The 21,231-nt window shown below is 48.9% G+C and overlaps 1 protein-coding gene across 6 annotated transcripts in view; it reads left to right on the plus strand.

Moving 5' to 3' along the window:
* DYNC1I1 (dynein cytoplasmic 1 intermediate chain 1) overlaps positions 1-21,231 on the plus strand; it is a 503,273-nt gene that overhangs the window by 2,163 nt on the left and 479,879 nt on the right. For all 6 annotated transcript variants that reach the window (XM_088442236.1, XM_088442240.1, XM_088442238.1 and 3 more), the window contains exon 2: positions 13,515-13,751. In XM_088442236.1, coding sequence (XP_088298362.1) covers positions 13,524-13,751 — 228 coding nt within the window. In that variant the 5' untranslated portion in view covers positions 13,515-13,523. The remainder of the gene's footprint in view (positions 1-13,514; positions 13,752-21,231) is intronic.

Below are 21,231 nucleotides of genomic sequence, written 5' to 3' on the forward strand. Positions count from 1 at the left end.
GCTGTATGAGTGACTGCTGCTGGGCGAGGGCTGCGCTCTGATTGGCTCTCTGTGCTGTGTGAGTGACTGCTGCCGGGCGAGGGCTGCGCTCTGATTGGCTCTCTGACACAGTTCTGAAGTTTTCTTCACTTTGGAGTGATCAATGACTGATGAGGTGCCATTGGGAGTGATGAGACCTAAGTTTTGAAAAACTGCAGTCGATATGGCAGCAGTTTCCCTATGCGATGAGGAGCTTTCAATCTTTGATGGCTTAAAATCATCTTTGCCGGTGTGTAAGTTACTTTTAAGGGGGCCACGGACACCCTTTTAAACGTCTACCTTGAGGGTTTGACTCCAAATGAGTTCAACTTAAGCGTTTTCACCTAAAAACAACTTCATTGCCAAAATATGGGCCCCAAAACCGAGCCCTCACCTGACTACAAAATATCCTAATTTGTGTCAAATTTTCAAAACTTGAAGCGCCCGCTGTGGATAGTTAAAATGATCCGACCGAGCTGAAATTTTCCACGCGAGTAACTGCTATGTAAGTTTTCCGCACTATTGGAATTTTCTCACTCGCAATTTAATTTTTTTTGACCCACCCTACTCACACTTGCCTACCCTCCTGGAAGTAGCTTTGGGAGGGGGGAGGGGTTCTCTGCGTCATTTGCGTCATTTTAGCCCCGCCCCCCCGGACGGACCTGCGAATTCCCCATATAATCTTCGTATCCTACCCACTTCGAATCCTACTCTTCCTGGGGGAGCCTCCCGCAACTTCCGGGAGCGTAGGAAAGTATGACATAGATGCTATCGCAAATAGAGACGGCACTGTTCATGAGAGCTTACACTCTAAGGGTGGAGGCAGTGGAAAGATTGAGATGGTCGATGCTCGGTGATCACAAGTATGTACTGAAAGTGAATTGGAAGGAGAATACTCACTTTTCATACTTTATATCACCTAGTACTCTACAGTCAATAGATATTAATTTAATAAGCATTATGTAGAGACATGTAGGTCTCTGGCTAAACTTGTCCTGTTGGTAATTTGAGAGATGATTGTGGATTATTAAGGTTTATCTAGTCAGTTGCTGATGCTGTGGATGCCTAGGTTGATCAAAGCAGATCCTGGGCTGGCCGCTCCCGGAAAATGGGGCACACCGCCCTTTAAATGCCTCTGCTTGTCAATCAGGCAAAAGCATTGAAGGGTCTGCGCATGGCTACGCAGAACCCATTCTGCACACTTGCCGAATGGGTCCTGCGCACGCGCAGATTCCCAGTAATCAGGAATCTGCGATCAGCAGTGCACTGCTGAATCAGGCCCATTGTTCGCTGTTTTGGTGCATTGTTTTATGTTTCTGTGAGTTTGATCAAAGCATAGTTCTGTGCTCCTGAAAGCGGCAATTACAAAATTTAATTTTAATGTATTTATTTTTAATAAGTGAACTCACTATGAATGGATGATGCTTTGGGGTATATTTACTAAAGTGAGAATTTTTAGAAGTGGAGATATTGCTCATAGCAACCAATCAGATTCTACTTAACATCCTACTTGCCTACTTTTAGTTTTTCCTCCCCGTGAGAAGCGCGGGGAGGAGAAGCAGGTGGACGATGGTAGGGGGTGGGGCCTGACATTTCACATAATTAAGCCCCGCCCCTAGTGGCAAATTGCAGCTTATAGCACATATTTAAATATTTGAATTCTGCCCACTTCACTAGGAAATGGGCAGGAATGTGGGAGAAGTGCCTTCTCTACCGGGGGTGCAGGGGGTTACCCGAAAAATTGGGAGCCTCTCCTGACTTCCTGGAGAGTAGACATGTATGCTTAACATTTAACTAGCACCTTCTAGAAGATAATAGCTAAAATCTGATTGGTTGCTATGGGCAACAGCTCCACTTCTAAAAACTCTCACTTTAGTAAATATACCCCTTTGTATCCAGTAAATAAAACAAAGAAGAAAACAGAGCTAAGCGCTTTACATTGAATGTCAAGGGAAGCTATCATCAAGAGACCATTTTAATATATGATGTTAGATTTACAATATTTGAACTTTACTAAGTATTTCAATATAAAAAGTATTCTTCACTTTTCTGCTTAAATATTTTTTTTTTGTTACATGTCATTTATACTGTCTTTACTATTGTCCGTCATGAGGTTTAGGCTGATTAGACATGCTTCATGCATAACAATATACCAAACTGTGTTGATTATAATAGATCTGTATGCGGTGGTAGCCCAACGCCCAGGGAAGTGAGCTCAGACCTTTCTCATTCTCAGTGGTGCAAGTATCGCACTGTAAAGAGAATGGGTCTCCCTTTAGGTCAGGAGCTCGCTTATTCCAATGCACTTGAACCTATTAAGTGTGTGTATGTAGTGAGATCTATTAATGTGAATGTGTGCATGGGAGGGGATCTATTAATGTGAATGTGGGCGAGGATCTATTAATGTAAATGTGGGGGGGATCTATTAGTGTGTGTATGTAGTGAGCAGGGGCCCCGAGAGGGGGGGGGGGAGCGGGTACAGATTACCTGGGCCCGGGCTTCCTGAGGGTCCCGGCAGAGGCCCGGGTCCGGCGCCGCCCCCCCTCCCTCACAGCAGCCCAGCACACAGCGTGTTCTGAACTTCAATGGGAGACTGCTCTCCTATGCCTGTGGGAGGAGCGATCACCCTGATTGCGCCCCCCTGGCTTTGAGCTGGGCTGAGGGGGCTCAGAGCCCCCCCCCTCCCCAGCGGCAGCGCCGCGAAGCAAAAATGTTTTCCCTTTTTTCAGGAAGGGGGCGTGGCCACACCTCCCGCGATTAGGCCACGCCCCCTGTTACCCGGGCCCGCCGCGGCTCTTGGTGGGCCTGGTAGTGAGATCTATTAATGTGAATGTGTGTGTGGAGGGGATCTATTAATGTGAATGTGTGTGTGGAGGGAATCTATTAATGTGTGTGTGACGGGGGTGGGTATTAATGTCAATGTGGCAGGGCAGAGCTACGTTAATGTCAGTGGGGAAGCTAGGGTGTCCGCTTATAGGAATATATACGCCCATAGGTGGATCTAAACACGCCCTTTGGGTGGAGCAGACCACGCCCCACAATGGCGCACCACACATTCTACAGCCATCTGCAATCTCCCGCAAACTGGTTTTCAAAAGTAGGCAAGTATGACTGAATCAGGCCCATCGCTCCTACTGTTTACTGCAAGTACTTTGCATATCAGGTTTGTCATGTAAATTCAAAAAGTGATGCAGAGAATTCAGAATGTTTCAGCCAGTAATCAGATAGTAAAATGTATGAGGAAGCAGGCCCGAGGCCTGACAACGCTCACTTAATATAGTAGTTAATATTCCAACTGGACGCATCCGAGCAAAATGGCAAAAATAATTAATGTTATCTAAGCTTTTACATAGATAGGACAGATCTTCATGTCACTTCCCATTTTACATTGCTGTATGGGAATAATCAGCATATGGTGGCCACAGGGCGGCACGCTGGAGTCTCACAGCACTGGAATAAGGGGTTAGATTCCGACCAAGGGCCTGATTCAAAGATGGACGATAATGCAATCGCAACTGCATTCCCTCACGGATCGCAGTTGCTGAAATATGCTAATGCCCTCCAAAGCACAGCCGAGCATAGGGACGCCCCCTGCTGCCTTCTCATATATGTCCAACGACGTGCAACAGAGTAAACATCGGGACCATCGACGTGCATCGGGCAGCCATGCTGCATACATGGCCGTTCTGACCTGCTGCAAACACTGCACCTCTCCTGACACGCTAAGAGCTCTCACACTGCGCAGGGGATTGCAATGGCTAATGTACGCACATTCATGTAACGGCATTTAAACGAGCAGACACGCTTGGTTTCTTCTATTCCTACCCCCAAACGCTGTCACTCACTTTGCCAGTGATTGCTCTGTACAAATGTAGTCGCGAACAATGGCCCTGATTCAGAGCCGGTCGCTATTTGCGCTCGCTCGTTCAAAAACAAGGGGTGGCTATTCAAATGGTCCGTTCGCAAATTGCAGTCTGTTCACACCTCTAAGTCTGAACGAGCGAGCAAAACATACGCTCGTTTATTTGTTAAAAACGCCCCCTGGCCGCTCGCACCATACGTCATGTCCGCTATTTATTAGATTAATCGAGTACATCGACCAGCGTATGAACTGCTTGCTATTCTTGTGGTTGGTTTTTGCTACCACAATTTTGCGAGCAGTTCTGGCTATAAAATAACCCAGTGACGTGGTCAATGACGCTGCTGTATTAATTATGCACACCCTTAAAACGCCCGTTTTGACCTTTAAGCACGCCTGCGTTCGGATCTCCACTCCCCATTTTCAAGCACCTTCCCCTGTTACCACCCACATACGCCTCATTCTGTCACTCAAAATAGCAGGCATTCGCTATTTTGCGAGCACATGAATTTCGGCCGCACTGACTGGTTCGCGCATGCGTATAATGATCCGTACGCATGCGCAGATGTGCGAACATCGCTCGGAACGAGCGTACTGCCGCTAGCGAGTGGCTCTGAATGAGGGCCAATATTCGTTATATAATAAAACATGTTATAATATTGCTGTTTCATACACACACTATAATGCGTCATAGTGCACCTGAGCCTGTTACAATATTACAAAAGGGGAGTCATTGTACATTACACAGTGGCATCATCCTTTTTGTATTCAAATATGAGACCCAAGAAGAGCTGTCAAATGTGAGAAATAAAAATGTCATAGATACCTAAAGTACCCAGAAGGCGTGAAATACGACCGGCTTGCGAGATGACAACAGTGCGATCGGATCGGTGACAGATACTTATTTTATGGCCGCACACTGCTGGTTTGTGTTGGAAGATTTTTCCTTTTTAAGTCCTTAATCATATCTCTTCCAACCAGGCTGTGAAATGGAAAGTGGAAATAATTCCTCTGAAGCAGATTAAGTAGAAGTGGTAAATCCTGGATTAATTTATGCCACGTTATAGACGCGCTGCCAGCACTCAGCATCCATCAGGAGACTTTAAAATGTGTTGTTCCTCATATGTTTAACTCGTTCGGATGAACAATGGTCCTTCGTCCAAGATGACGCTGGTGGACTGATTCTAAGGGGTACATTTACTAAAGTGAGAGTTTTTAGAAGTGGAGATGTTGCCTATAGCAACCAATGAGATTCTACTTAACATTTAACTAGCGCCTTCTAGAAGATGATAGCTAGAATCTGATTGGTTGCTATGGGGGAATCGGTATGTAATACTGACAGACGGGATCTAGGCGGTCAGAATCCTGACGCCTGGATCCTGACAGGGCTGGCATACCGATACTTGCTAACCCTCCCCCTCTCCCTACCCTAACCCCCCCTCCCTGGTGCCTGAACCTAACCTCCCCCTCCCCGCATCCTAAGCCTAGCCCTCCCTCCTTAGTGACTAACCCTCCCCATAGTGCCTAACCCTAACCCCCCCCCACCCTTACTTACCTTCGGCATCATGGCGGTCAGATGCCAGCACCGATATTCTGACCGGCGTTGGTATTCTGACGCCGGTAAAGTAAGCGCCGGCATCCAGACTACCGGGATGCCGAATGCATACCGCTATGGGCAACATCTCCACTTCTAAAAGCTCTTACTTTAGTAAATTTACCCCTAAGTTGGATACTGCTGCGTCCGTCTTAGGCTGTCGTCCACCTGCAAATTTACGCAGCCCTTCTGTGCCGCACATCCTTGCGCCCGGTGGGCAAGGTCTGAGACGCCCACTTGCAGCATCCGTAGATGCTGAAACACCGATTGGTGAGTCTTTAGATGCCACCATCGGTTGCACCATCTAAACTTTCACCAACCCTATGGCGGGTGCACTTTGTAAGTCTGAGTATGGCCTCGTACATGAGCAGTGCCGTGTCTGTGTACGCAACCACTTTCACCGACACGCGCACGACAGTCCAAAAACACACCCATAAGACGGACCATCTCTGTGGGTGACACATCCCCGTCACCACCTAGTCACTGCCCAGAAGCCGCCACTATATTTTCAATACACTTCTCGTGCGTCTGAAATTAGAACTGCGACTCTGCACAGACACTATCGGGACACATGCGCGGGTTAGACGTATGCGCAGCAGCAAAAATGGCTCCACTGCGTCCCACATCGGCAGTGCGCACACCTCAGAATCTGTCCCAAAACCCACAAATAATGTTTAACTAGTGAATCTAAGATATACGTGGCTTGAAATGTGACATTATATAAGATGTTAAACTGATTGCTCTCCTAATGAATGAAACAAGTATTTTTATAATTTAGGATAAAATATTAGTTTATCATGTCACATGATGGCAGATGTCACATGATAATATCTACAATGTATTGATAATAAGTGACTTTTAAAAAAGATTTACATTATATTAGTTATTGACAAATGCTGTTCCTGGGTTTTTTTATTCAGCATTTGCTATAAAATTACAATATACTGTATAACCGGTGGCCCCGCCCCCATTTTGTGATGTCACGCGAGGGGTGGGGCCGGCAGCAGTAATAAGTGTAGACCTGCCCGTACCCCCAGGGCAGCTCTACGCACTGAAGGGTGTGTCCTTGGAGTGTTCTTTGCTACTGGCCATAGGGGGCCTTTCGAGCCAGATGCTGGTGTAGTGGGCAGCATCGGTGCCACACCCAGGGCCCTGTGCCCTGACCACTGGCACTGCTCGCACTGTCCTATACTGAACTACCGTGTTTCCCCGATAATAAGACACTGTCTTATTTTTTTTTTGGTTCCAAAAAACACCATAGGGCTTATTTTCGGGGTAGGTCTTATTTTAACTAACATTGACAGCCCATTATGCAGGCCCCCCTGTAGCAGTGCCCCTTATGCAGGCCCCCCCTGTAGCAGTGCCCCTTATGCAGGCCCCCCCCTGTAGCAGTGCCCCTTATGCAGCCTCCCTTGTGTAGCAGTGCCCCTTATGCAGCCTCCCTTGTGTAGCAGTGCCCCTTATGCAGGCCCCCCCCCTGTAGCAGTGCCCCTTATGCAGGCCCCCCCTGTAGCAGTGCCCCTTATGCAGCCTCCCTTGTGTAGCAGTGCCCCTTATGCAGGGCCCCCCCCCTGTAGCAGTGCCCCTTATGCAGCTTCCCTTGTGTAGCAGTGCCCCTTATGCAGGCCCCCCCCTGTAGCAGTGTCCTTTATGCAGGCCCCCTTATTGCAGTGCAAGTACGGTACTTACCTGGGTCACCGCCGTCCGGGATGTCCATTCACTTGCGCGCTGACTGGATCTAATATGATCCAGCAGGCGCGGCCGCACAGGATCCTCAGCGCGCGGGTGACGTCATGACGTCACCCGCGCACTGCATGACTGGGAACGCTGGTCTCTGCAGGTCTTATTTTCAGGGTCTTATTTTCAGGGTAGGTCTTATTTTCAGGGTAGGTCTTATTATCGGGGAAACACGGTACTAAGAGTGAGAACCCTTTACAGCAGTGACGGCCAACCTGATACACTTCAAGGGCTATATAGGCGGTCCTTTAACCCTTAAGAGGTTAGAGGACTGCCCACACATACAGACAGGGCAATAGGTAGGGGTGTGCGAGCTGTGCCATCGCCCAAGGGACAGCACCATTGCCCTCATGCGACGTCTCATGTTTGGGGGGGTGGGGGGATCCGAACAGTGCTGCAATGAGCCCTGCTCTGGTGCTCCATATAGAGATTTCCCTTAATATCTGTAATAAGTTTAAACAATTACACACATGTATCACGCAGCACTTTACTGAGAATATTTTGTCATTCATTTCACTCCCTGTCCCACTGGAGCTTACAATCTATATTCCCTACCACTTAGACACATACACAAGGCCTCATTTTTGTCAGGAGTCAACTTACCATCCAATATTATTAATATGTGCAAATGGTGCTGTAATTCATAGCAACCAAACAGTCGTAGCATTAGTGCAGTAATCTACCTTGTACTTGTTACGTCCTGGATGGTTGCTATGGGTTGCAGCACATGTCACACCTTTGCGTCATGCAATAATGTAAGTGTAGGAGAGTAAAGAAGCTCATTATCATAGTAATTGCTCTTGATAGTAGGTTGTTGTAGACAACGATCTAACCTAGTGTAATGGATGCCATTATCTCTGGGAGATTGTCTGATATGTCAGCTGTGCGGCGTGGAGTCTGGGTTAGAGGATGTATTGTTTCACAAAGTGGGAAGAATGTCGGTGTCAGCAGTGCCCGGGTGGCACTCTGCTAAGTTTAATTTGCAATGTGTATGAGTTGATGTGTTTTCTGTAATACTAGAGAATTAGAGTAGAATAGTATTCACAGTATGGGAAACAAGGTTCTGTAATAGGAAAAGTTACATGTTATAATATTCATACTAGGGGCCCTATTTATCACAATTTGCATGTAGGGAGTGTGGCAGATATCGGCAGGGCCATTGAGGACTGGACAGGGCCCGGGTACTGGGGGCGTGGCCAAATCTGGGAGGCATTGCCACGCCCCCTCAATAAAGAAAAGGAAAATATTATGCATACTGCAAAGGGGGACATTAGTTCCCCTCAGCAGCTGACCCGGGCCCCCGGTAATCAGTACACCCCCTCTCAGCATCCCTAAATATCGGAGATGGGAGGTAATTGAAATGCCAGCTGTTGGGATACCGGCACTCATAATGCCAGTGCCAGAATCCCGACACAAGTCAGAAACCCGGCACCGGCATCCCAACGGTAAGTAGTGGGGTTAGGGTTAGGCACTAGGGGGAGGGGTAGGCACTGGGAGGGTGAGTTAGGTTTAAGGGTAGGGGTTGGGTACTTACCGGCCGTTGCCAATATTTCAACCCTGTCGAGATCCTGGTGTTTGGATTCTGACCACCGGGATCCCGAGTCCTAGCACCCCGTACTCAACCCATCAGAGATATCTACTGCGGTTTAACCATGTTAAATTCTATAGATGTTTAATATTTGCAGATAGTCCCCAATAAAGGATGTTTTTGAGGGGTGTCCCACAAATTTTGTTTAGTAAATAAGCCCCTCTATCTATCTATCTATCTATCTATCTATCTATCTATCTATCTATCTATCTATCATCTCTAGATAGATTGACCTGGAGATACTGAAACAGTTTTCTCCTCTGAGAATCGACATTTTGTTGCAAAGTACTAAATGACAAAGGGGTCTATTTACTAAGCTGTGTTAGGAGATATACCCCAAAGAGTCTCCCCAATATGTCTACCACCATCTTGATACACGTATCACTCCATTGTGTAGTAAGGTGTGAGGGAAGAGAGGAGAACTTCAAGTGGAGCCTGAATTAGAGGTCTAGTTACTAAGCAGTGTTAGGAGACAGAGTGAAAAGTGATAAGGTGCCAGCCAATCAGCTCCCAACTGTCATTTTTCAAACAGCCTGTGAGATGACAGTTAAGAGCGGATTGGCTGGCACCTTACTACTTTTCACTCTGTCTCCTAACACTGCTTAGTAAATAGACCCCTTAGTCTTATATGTTCAGCATAAATTAATGATAGGGTGATAAAGGATAAGATGAGACTTTTTCTTTAGATCCCCTTGTTAGAAGGCTCATCATGTCAACTCCTGCTTACCCCTCTAATACCCCTTTTACACCGACCTGAAAATCCTGGGTTGATGCACGGGAACGTGCACAAACCCGGGATTTTTGTCAGTGTAAATGGATCCACCCGGGTTCAGGGTTCACGATAACACGGATCGTGCTACATGCAGCTTGATTGGCCGGCTTCAGTGGCACTTGGAGATGACCTAATCTCCAAGCGTCCACTGCAACCAGCGCCAGCCCGAGCAGCAGGGAGCAGTGCACCCCACTCGCCCTCCCTGCCTCTGTACTGCTGCAGAGTGAGGTAAGTGGGTCGGGGAGGGCGGGGAAGAAGCGCTGCTCACCTACATCGGAAGAGCTGCGACAGCTCAGGTGTGAACGGTATGGCGCTGTGGTGTAAAATGGGTCTGTCCCGGGTCTGATCCAGGTTGGAAACATGTTCTAAATCCCGGATCAGACGGGACTTTGGTATAAGCACCTGACCAGTCACTATCCTCCACTGTAGAATTTTTTTCCCCAGTCACACTGGCCAAGATATAAATCTCTTGGGACCAGTTATCAAAGATCTCAGTAATAAGTCACCTACATTTTCCTTTTTCTCTCCCTACATGATACAAGTAGGGTTTTTCCACAGTCACTCCTTCAATATTTGTACTTTATTTCCTGCTTGAGATGTGAACCCAGCGAAGCCTTAGCTGATTCTGTTATACTCATTACCTACCAGTGTTCAAGCACCAACTGGTGAGGTTTTTTTGGGGGGGCATCTGTAGACACAAGGCCTGATTCAGAGCCGCTCGCTGCTGGCGATCGCTCGCTCTGAATCAGGGCGTGTTTTGTTTTTTGCTCCAGCCCATTCGCAAAGCTGTGGGTGACCACCCACAGCTTGTACGAGCGGCCTGGAGTCTGTCGCAATTATCGCTACCATTGGGCTTGCGACGAGACCCTGTGGTAGGGTCTCAGCTCCCGCAAGCCTTAGGGCCTATACCTAACCCCCCACCCTGCACCCTAAACCTAACCCTCCCGGGGGGTGCGCCTAAGCCTTACCTCCCCCCCGGTGGTGCCTGGCCCTAACCTCCTCTTCCCCTAGCCTAGGCCTAACCCTCCCAGCGGGGTGCCTAACCCTAAGTCCCCCCCATGGCTAAGCACTCCCGACACATGGCTTACCTACGATCGGTATGCTGGGCATCGGGATTTCGGAGTGTGGCTGATTAGAGGTGTCGGTATTTTGACGCCTATCAGTAGTCCCATGTCGGGATTTCACAGTCGGGAAGCCGACCGCCAGCTTCCTAACTACATCCCCACAGAAACCATTCAGCGAGTTTTCTACTAACTTCTTTATGCCACCATACCAGCTACACTCTGGGCCTGATTCAGACCCGGTCGCAAGCGCTGAGCGCTCGCAACCAGGTCGATGGTGGCCCAGAGCGCATGTGCACGACGGAGCCGGCTCCGTCGTGCGCATGCGCGAGACCCGGATAGCGACGGGCACTCCGTCTCTCCGGGTCTCACACCAAAGGGGGCATGCTGTCGATGTTGAGTGACAGCACGCCCCCTTTTTTGGGCGGGCCGAGGGGGTGGCTGCCCAGACGGAGGCGTTCCCATGAGAACGCCTACCATCTGGGGGCGGCCACACTGACATCACAAGTGATGTCAGTGGGAGAGCTTTCGGCTGTATTACAGCCAGAAGCTCTCTGAGGCTTGTGGCCACGAGACCCTACCACAAGGGTCTCGTCGCAAGCCCGATGGCCGCGATGGTCAAGACCATCGCGACCATCATCCTGGCTGCTCACATTAGCTGTGAGCGGCAATGCGAGCGGCCAGGAGGCAGCTCCATAGAAAAGAAAAAGACGCCCTGATTCAGAGCGAGCGAGCGAGCGTCCGGCTCTGAATCAGGGCCTTTGCCCCATAATTTGCTTGTAAAGCTTGAAATGCTGCACAAGCCCTGTCAAACTTCCAAAACCTTGGGCCTGATTCAGACCCACTCGCGAGCGGCTGTCCGCTCGCAAGTGGGTCGATGTTATGGACTGAGCATGCGCACGACGGAGGGAGCTCCGTCGTGCGCATGCGTCAGACGCGACGAGCGAAGGAAAGTCCTTCGCTCGTTGTGTCCGATCAAAGGGGGCGTGCTGTCAATGTTGATTGACAGCACGCCCCCTTTGGTGGGCGTGCCGGGGGCGTGCCTCCCTGACGGGGGCGTTCCCACGGGAACGCCTCCCGTCAAAAGCCGGCCCACTGACATCACTAGTGATGTCAGTGGAAGTGATTTTGGCTCTGATAGAGCCAAAATCACTCCGGAGCTTGCGGTTGAAAACCTCAACCGCAGGCTCCGGCTCGCAAATTCGATGGTCGCGATGGTCTCGACCATCGCGACCATCACAATGCACGCTCGTATAGCCTGTGGGTGGTGACCCACAGCTATACGAGCGTCCAGGAGGACGCTCCATGAAAATGGAGCCCGGCCCTCATTCAGAGCGTGCGCTCTGCTCAGAGCGTACGGCTCTGAATGAGGGCCCTTGTCTCCTAATCTGACCTTGCTTGGGTGAAGGCCTCAGTCTTCTCTAGACCCACTTGCTCCTCCTTGGAATTCCACTGAACTGCGGATACCAAGCACAGAGTGGTAGAACAGGCGTAGTATGTCCAGTTCCCATCCTCCTTCCCAAATTCAGGTCATCTAGAATGCCCTGTAGCCAGTCTCCATATATCTCCATCATCCTTAGTTGAGCCAAAGCTTCATCCATATTGTTCACTTCACCAAGGGTGAGAACTCGAGGCAAGACAATGCAGGACAGCTGCAAAGGTGTTGATTAGTTACACGTCACAACTATTTATCCTCTCCCCACTTGAAGTCCATTATATTCTCTAATCCTTCCCCTTAAAATGTAACTGTCCTTTCTCTAGTTTCGGTCCTTGCTCCAAGTATATCTCTCCTAACCATCTTTGGCCCATAATCAATTTGAGGCGAAAAGCCGTTTTCACGTGTTTTTGGCGGAAACTTTTCGCCAAGGACGTAATTTCGCCAGGCGGAAAAGTATCGCCGTATTTAATTTGAAAGACTTTCCGCCTAGGCGGAAAGTCAATGCAACGCCTATGAATAGCAGGTGGAAAAAAGTGCAGTATTGGGGTTTTGGGGTGCAACGTTGCTGGAACCCCCATCAGCCTTCAGAAAGTCCCCTAAAGGTAAACTGCGTAAAAAAAAAAAAAAAAACACTTGAGAACACCCCAAAAAATCACTTTGAATATAGGGCCGAAAAAAAAAAATGTTGGGGGACAAAGTAAAAAACTAGAGAACTTGACTCTGTGGGGGTCCCGAAGTATGCCCCAGGTGTTTTTTTCATTGCAGGGCCTTGCGGAAGGTGGATTTTTCACGTTTTTTTAAACTTAACTTTAGCAACTTTTAAATATGCTGACCCCCATATTCAAGTACCCCAAATTTGCTGGGATAAGTTATTTTCAGGAAAAAATACTCCTGAATACTATTCTTCAGCACTTGTACAAAAACGCTATTTAGCAGCTATTGAGCCCTTATAAAAACACCAAATACCTTCAGCAAGCCAAATCGGCGGGTACCATAGGGAAGCCCCATGTCGGAGCATCTTCTGGGGGGGTGTCAGGCTGATTTCCCCAAATCTGACAGTACTTTCCGCCTGTTTAAGTTTCGCCGGGATATATTTTTGCCTACTTTCATATTGAATATGGCAAAACGCGTGCACTCGCGCGATACTTTTCTGCTTGCAAAACAGGCGAAGTAGGCGAAAAGTCCTGGGAGGCGAAAAAGTATCGCGGGTCCGCTCAAATTGAATACGTCTCATAAGCGTAACTTGCGCAAGACCAATCAAAACTCATTTGTGATGAATAATTATGGGCTACTGCACATTGGCATCTATGTTAGTAAAATGACCGTATTGGGATTGACATCACCAGCTCTATATGACAACTAAATGAGATGTACTGTACTGTTGTATCCTTCTTATCATTTTTCATCTTTTTATTTCATCTTTTTTTTTTCTTGGTATAAATGGCAGGTTTTTGTGATGCCCCCGAAACGAAAAGTCTCAAAAGAGAAAAAAGATCTGAAGAAGCCAGAGAGTACAGCGGCTTCCGCCAGCGGCGGGCAGGACAAAGCAACAAAGTCACAAGAGAAGGCTGGTCGGGTTGTGCCATCAAAGCGGCCAGGCAGACGACTCAAGGAGGAGGTTACAGAACCATCGGCAGTTACACAGTCTAGTGTTCCGGAGACAGCTGTGCCTGAGAAACTACAGGTAAGGAATGTACAGTATATAGTATTAGTAAGCAATAAAATAGAGAAATCTGGATAAAAGGGAACATGCCATAAATATAGTGCTTGCCAGGCTATGAAGTTATTCAGTCAACATTCAGAAAGTCGACACCAGAATAATGTTGACATGGGCATAATGTCAATATTTTAAAGGTCGACAGGCAGAATGCCGACAGTCCATTTTAGTGTGATGGTTAGGATTAGGGTTAGGTTGCAGTTAGGTTTAGGTTAGGGCTACAATCAGCTGAAAGCACTTTGTCAATATGCTGATTGTCGACCTTCACAATTTGACATGTTGACATAATGGGCCATATTCAATTTGGAGCAAAATGTCGGATTCAGCGATAATTTATCACCGATGATGTAATTTTCGTCTATTTCAATTATCCCCGTATTCAATTTCAAAGACTTTTCGCAGGGTCGAAAAGTCTTTGAAAAAAAACGGGGATAACTTTTCACCACTGAAATAGGTGGCGGAAAAAGTGCAGAATTGGGGTTTAGGGGTGCAGGCTTAAAAAAAAATAACCTGCACCCCTGGGAATGACATTTAAAAATAAACGGTGTCAAAAAAAGTTTTAAAAAAAATTTACTTTGATTTTGAGGGTAAAAAAAAATAGGGAACACATATCTAAAATAGCCAAATTAAATTCAGAGGGGTTCCCAAGTATGCGGCAGGTGTTTGCTTCATTGCAGGAGTAGCGGCAGGTGCATTTTTGCAGATTTTTTTTTTTTAAATTTAGGGACTTAAAAAAATGCTTACCCCCACTTTCATGTACCCCAAATTTGTTAGCAATAGTTATTTTTACAAAAAAAAAATGTAAGTGCTATTCTTCACCCCTTCTTCATAGCCGCAAATATGCACCTGCCGCGGCTATTAGAAACCCAGACTTCCTTCAGCAGGCAAAAATGGGGGTACCCATAGTGATCCCCCATGTCTGGACATTTCCCGAAAATTCCCGTTTTTTTGGCAGATCCAATTTCGCCGGGTCCCGTTATCGCTCCTTTTAAATTGAATACAGGGATAAGCGGGCACGCGCCCGATACTTTATCCCCACTCTAACCTCCGATGTGGAGCGAAAAGTCCAGCACGGACTTTTCGCTCCCATATTGAATATGGCCCATAGTCTACATTTTATACCACACTAGGGGGTATATTTACTAAAGTGAGAGTTTTTAGAAGTGGAGATGTTGCCCATAGCAACCAATCAGACTCTACTTAACATTTAACTAGCACCTTCTTTGAGATATTACTTAGAATCTGATTGGTTGCTATGGGCAACATCACCTCTTCTAGAAACTCTCACTTTAGTAAATTTACCCCTCGGGAACTGGTCTGAACATCAACTTTCCGAGCAGCTGCTGTTATAGTAACTGTCAGCAGCCACTTATTCAGCAGCAGCAGTAATATGCCCAATAACAGCAATACAGCCAGTAATATTCTCAGCAGCAATGTGCCCAATCATATAGCCTTCCCACTGCGCCCTACCCGAACAAATTATGCAGACACCATGTTTTCTGAGATTGGCGCATGCTCAGTAGATTGTGGCACAGTGTAAATGTGCTGGTAAGAGCAGGCCCACTGAGAGCTGCGGCGGGCCCGGGTAAAAGGGGGCGTGGCCTAATCGCGGGAGGCGTGGCCACGCCCCCTTCCCGGGAAAAAAAAAAAGATATGCAGCGGCGCTGCGCGCTGGGGAGAGGGGGCCCTCAGCCCAGCGCAAAGCCAGGGGGGACGCGATCAGTGTGATCGCTCCCCCCACAGGCTTAGGAGACTGCTGTGGCTACTGTTCAGCAGCCACGAGCAGCCTCCACTGCAGCTCAGCACACGCTGTGTGCTGGGCTGCTGTGAGGGAGGGGGAGCGGCGCCGGACCTGGGCCCCCGCCGGGCCCCTCAGGAAGCCCGGGCCCGGGTAATCTGTACCCGCTCCCCCCCCCCCTCTCGGCGCCCCTGGGTAAGAGAGGGGATTCTCACGGAGACTACACATGGGTCACCTCCTATCTTCCGCTGGTCCCTTCTGTTAAACAGTGTGTCACAGCACCTAGAACATTGAATGAGTGACATTCTGTGAGGTCAGCCGTTTAATATTTTCAATTTCCACCTGGCACCTCCATACTAAGCAACAGCGTCTGAAGAGCAGCAGACACGAGATCTTCATCATGATTTTAAGGAGCCTATTTATCAAACTATGGCCTCGTAAATCATATGGAAACCGGTGATATCTCATGCATTGGACTAAATAACGCAGGATCCCACAGTCCCCCTTTATCAATCTCCGGGAACCAATCTCTGTGGTGCTTAATCCCCCCTCCCCCCGATAGCTAACAATGTATTGAAGTGGCATCATCCATTATAGTCTATAAACTACAAGACAGGTTGAGTCTCCCATATACAAAATGCTTGGGACCAGGGGTATTTTGGATATCGGAATATTCAGTATTTTGGAATATTTGCATACCATAATGAAATATATTGGGAATGGGATCCAAATCTAAGCACAGAATGCATTTATGTGTTATATGCACCTTATGCACAGCCTGCAGGTCATTGTATACAATATTTTCAATAATTTTGTGGCTCAAACAAAGTTTGTGTACAGGGGCGGCTCCAGGGGTCTGAGCACCCTGTGTCGGCCCTTGAGAAGGTGCCCCTACATCGCAAAACCGCGTGCGACCGAATGTGGGGGTGTGGCCTAATTACCATAGGCCACACCCCCTATGTGACGTTATTTGGACGCGTGCCCGTATGGCACGCCTCCCAATAATATCAGGCTGGGGGTAAAGCCCAGCACTGTCACTGGCTGGACTTCCCCCAGCCCTCTCCTGTCAGTGAATGCATCCATTCACACTCCAGGGGTCCGGCACAGCTGCGGCGGTGGGGGTTCCCAACCTCCCGATTTGAACCCGTGGGCCACTGAAATCGGGATGCTGGGGAGGGGGTACACCCTCTACGGGTGGCGCCCCTGTGCGACCGCAGTGGTCGAACACCCCTAGAGCCGGCCCTGTTTATGTACATACATGAAATTAATTTATGTTTCATATACACCTTATACACAAAGCCTGAAGATAATTTTATACAATAGTTGTAATAATTTTGTGCCTTAAACAAAGTTTGTGTACGTGGAACCATCAAAAACCAAAGGTTTCACTATCTCAGTCATGCTAAAAAATTTCTGTATTTCGGAATATTTGCATATTGGAGACTCACCCTGTATTGTATTTTCTTATTGGGGTTTGGTAAGCTCCCCCTTTGTTTTTTTCCTCTGATTTACTTTCTGATCCTGATTTTTTTCAGTGCAGGAAAGTGAGTCCCGGTTGAAGTTTAAATAACCGGCTATTCAACTTCTTGTATCTTGTCTAATTAGGCAGCTGGAAAGACCAGCTCCTTGCTGTGTCCTCCTGCTGTCACCATATCAGTGTATTGTAACACATACTTGCCGACATTTGTGCAGGGGGATCCGGGACGGGGCTGGCAGGTACGTCCAGCAGAGAGGGTGGGGGCGGTTCAAATAGGTGGAGCGGGGGCGTGCCAACGCGATTGTGACATAGTGGCCCTGCCCCCCCGCTTTATAATGCCAATATTACTGGCATTATAAGGCAGGGGGCGGTATTATGATGATGGCGCGATTCAGCATGAATCGCGTAATCGCACCCCTAGACCACCCACTTTTGCGGTGGGCGCAGGGGTTTGCAGGGTGCCGGCGACTATCAATTATTGTGCAGGGTGTGTGGTGCACACGGCTCCCTGGTTCCAGGGGGCGCCCGGGCCCACCCTGCATCCATATTATACTTACCACTCCGGGGTCCCACGTCGGCGCCGGTGTCAGCACTGTAAAAAAAACCGCCTGGACATTAGCCGCCGCTGCCATTTTCCCGGCGTTATGTGCATGCGAAATATGGAAAACAGCGGGAAAATGGCGGCTGCGTCATTTCCTGGTGACCTGCGCATGTGCTGTAGACTCTGGGCACAGATTAGTGCCCATAGTCTACCGCAGTGGCGCTGCGCACAGTGTGCTGCCGGCAGCGGGAGAGAGAGGAGGGGGCACCGGATGGACACTGCACAAAGGCGACTTCTCGGCTCGTCAGCAGACGAACAAACATGTCAGTAGCGCAGGGGAAGGTAGTGTGAGGCACCCCGTTTGCCGTGGAACTACACATCTCAGCGTGCTTTTCACAGCGACATGTACTGTGGCAGGGCCTGCTGGCATGTGTAGTTCCACGGCAGCTGAAGTGCGCCATGTGGTCAACCCCTAATGCAGGTAAAATAACCAGGGTAGTATCAATATTAGAGTGCAGCTGTATGAGCATGTAACTAGTGACTACACAATACAATAGGAATACCATAATGGTGAATATTGTACTTCTCCTGCATGGTCCGTTCAGTGCAGCCCATTATTGTAATTAATTTGCATTTTTCCAGCCTGAAAGCACAATTATCTGACAGTGTGTACAGAGACACTGTGGGGCAGATGTACTAAGCTGTGGAGAGTGATGAACTACCAACCAATCAGCTCCTCTGTCATTTTACAAACACAACCTGTAACATGGCAGATAGGACTGGAGCTGATTGGTTGGTAGTTTAGCACTCTCCAGAGCCTAGTACATCTGCCCCATCCATTATATCAGTGAGACTAATTTGGTATAGAATGGACCGTTTGGAACTAAATGATTATTGGGTAGCGTGTACTCTGTATATAGTCGTTACCATTGTTGGGCAATATCCTATAGTGTGTATCCAGGTTTACCTTAAATTAAAGATCTTTGCTCAATGGGTTTGCAGACCTCCTTACTTATTACTTGTTTCACCCGAAATTCTGTATGGTTACATCACAATTACATAAACCCATCTGACAAGCCTTGGGGGAAGTGTTTCAAGCCGTGGAAAGTGAAAATGTGAAGACGTGGTCCAAAGCAACCAATCAGCTGCTAACTGCCTTTTATCTAGCACAGTCTTTGAAATGACATTTAGAAGCTGATTGGTTGCTTCTCCGCTTGATCACTCTCCAAGGCTTGACGCATCTCTCTCTCGTGTTTTATTAAACACATTAACGTCTTCTTTCCTTTTGATCTCCTATATAGTCAGAAGCGACATTTTTCAATATGACAGATTCAAGACAAAAGTTTGCCAGCGTAAAACCATGACACTAATTAATGTCTATGCAGCTTTATTCTATGTGGATAAAAGCGTTCTAGATTAGACCTGACAAGTGTGTAAACTATTGGCATCATCACAATTTGCAAGATTCTATCATCCGCTAATTTATTTTGTTCTGGAGAATTAGTATTTTCACCCATTCGCAGCTACTGGATAGGCGGCAATCTTCCCAAAAAAGTGCCATGGGAAAACAAAAAGGCTCCTTACTCATTCCACACGTAGCAGCTGAGCGTGCATGCCAGCGGAACACAGTCAGATGACATCATCCCTTGCTCACAGAGGGGCTCATTCTGAGTCGGGCGTTTTAGCATACAGCTCACGCGCAGAAGTGAATGTAGACATTTCTACTTCAGGGTCCATAGGGTATCCACAGGATACCTTGGGGTATAGGTGTGACGTCAGTCGCTGGGCACCATAGAGTTAAGCTTTTCAGCCTCCCAGGATGCACTAGGGTCCCCCTCCTATACCCCGCCCCCGAGCCAAGGCACCTCAGTTTAGTTTGGTGCCCGGCCGGCGTCGGGTGCACCTGTCGGAGTGGGGGCTAGAAGAGCCCCTGAAGCTTTCTTCAGTGCAGCTGTGGCTGCACATCTGGATGTACAGCATGGACAGTCAGTCCTGACGTCCATGCTGTCTTCCCTACACCCCCGCCGGTACCAGAACACCGGTACCGATCCGGGGATGCTGGTGAGCATCTGGGGTCACAGCTAGCGGTGACCCCAGATGTTCCGGACCATGGCCGGATCCAAGGGGGACAAAGGTAAGCAGCGGGGTCCCGCGGTGGGTCCCCGCTGGTCACATGGTCCTAAGTCCCCAGGCAGGGGGCTCCCTGGGGACTGGCTGCAGCGTGGAGCCAGGCGACCAACCTGCGCTTTCCACTACCCCCTGGGACAGCGGACCTCAGCAGAGCGGTAGCGCTGCGGCGTCCCAGGGGTTAAATGCATGCCAGGGGAGCGCGCCTTCCCTGTCTCACAGCCGGCGCCTCCCCCGCTGCACACAGCCCTCTCTGCATGCTGCCGACTGGTCCTGTGGCAGCGCTCCTCCCCCAGGCCAGCCTCCTCTCTGCTCCTCGGCGGCCATCTTCTCCAGAACGCATGGTGAACGCTGCTGGAAGCGCTGGACGGAAGCATCGTGGTCTGGGTCCCCCCCGCATACCTCTCCTCCGCTGTGGCTCAGGTCTGTGTATGCAGCGCTGTGTCCTACCAGGCCCTGTGTCTGTGTAGTTGAGTGATCAGCGCTGTTAGTGCAGGAATTGTTATTTCTCTGCATTGTATGTGACTGTGCTAGCGCTGCCTGTAACTTTTCTTCTCTAAACTGTCAGCTTTATTACTGTCCCTGTTCTTTCTGCTAAAGCCCTTGCGGTGCGGTGCTGCAGGGTGGTCTCTCGCCTATTTAATACTTAATTGGTGAGAGAGGTCACATACGTGGTGCCATCATGTCTGAAAGTGATTTTCCCCTCCGGTTACAGTGTACCACGTGCAAAGTACCGTTAGCGGAGGGGGAGGGTAGCGCGGAGGGCCTTTGCCGGCAGTGTTTGTCCATGGCGCGGCCTATTACGGTTACAGCACCGGTACAGGAGCCGCCCTGGGCTTGTTTCGCTCAGGCGTTAACAGCTTTAGTGGGCCAGTTAGCTCCGCAGCCCGCGTTTACTCCGATGGGTTTGTCCCAGCAGTCTGTGGTGTCGTCACCCATGCAGGGGTTCCCACGACAATTGGTGGTACCCCACAGTCTCCCTATTTCCCCGCTCCCGGGTTCTCAGGAGCCAGCGTGGGTTAACTCCCTGACGAGTTCTGTACAGCACTTGTCGGATGTGTTGCAAGGGGAGTCTGTGATGCGGCCTCATAAAAGGCCGGTGGCGTCTCTGTCCGCTCCTTATGAGGATGACGAAGGGACGTCTGATGATGGGGAGATTCTGGATCCTTACGATCAGGAACCTCTCCATACTAAGGACACTGATGCTAAGTCCAAAGTATATATTCCTGGACTTATTCGGGCGGTCCGCACAGCCTTGGTGATTGAGGACGAAGTTCCCCCAGCGGCTAAATCTAAGTATGCCTTTTTCAAAGATGTGAAGGGCGATGCCACAGTCTTTCCTCTTTCGGGTCAGTTGGTGGACCATTTAGAGGAGGCGTGGAAACAGCCTGGCAAGCGATACCAGCCGCAGAGACGCCTGGCGGTGGCTTATCCGTTCGCGGATAATTATTTTGCTAAGTGGGAATCCCCTCCACAGGTGGATTCTCACGTGACCCGTCTTGTCCGTAGTGCCACATTGCCGATGCCATCCATGTCCTCCCTTAAGGATGCTATGGACCGCAAG

Source organism: Taudactylus pleione, unplaced genomic scaffold (genome assembly GCF_031769625.1).
Source record: "Taudactylus pleione unplaced genomic scaffold, aTauple2 ptg000306l, whole genome shotgun sequence".
In the NCBI taxonomy this organism is placed as follows: Eukaryota; Metazoa; Chordata; class Amphibia; order Anura; family Myobatrachidae; genus Taudactylus; species Taudactylus pleione.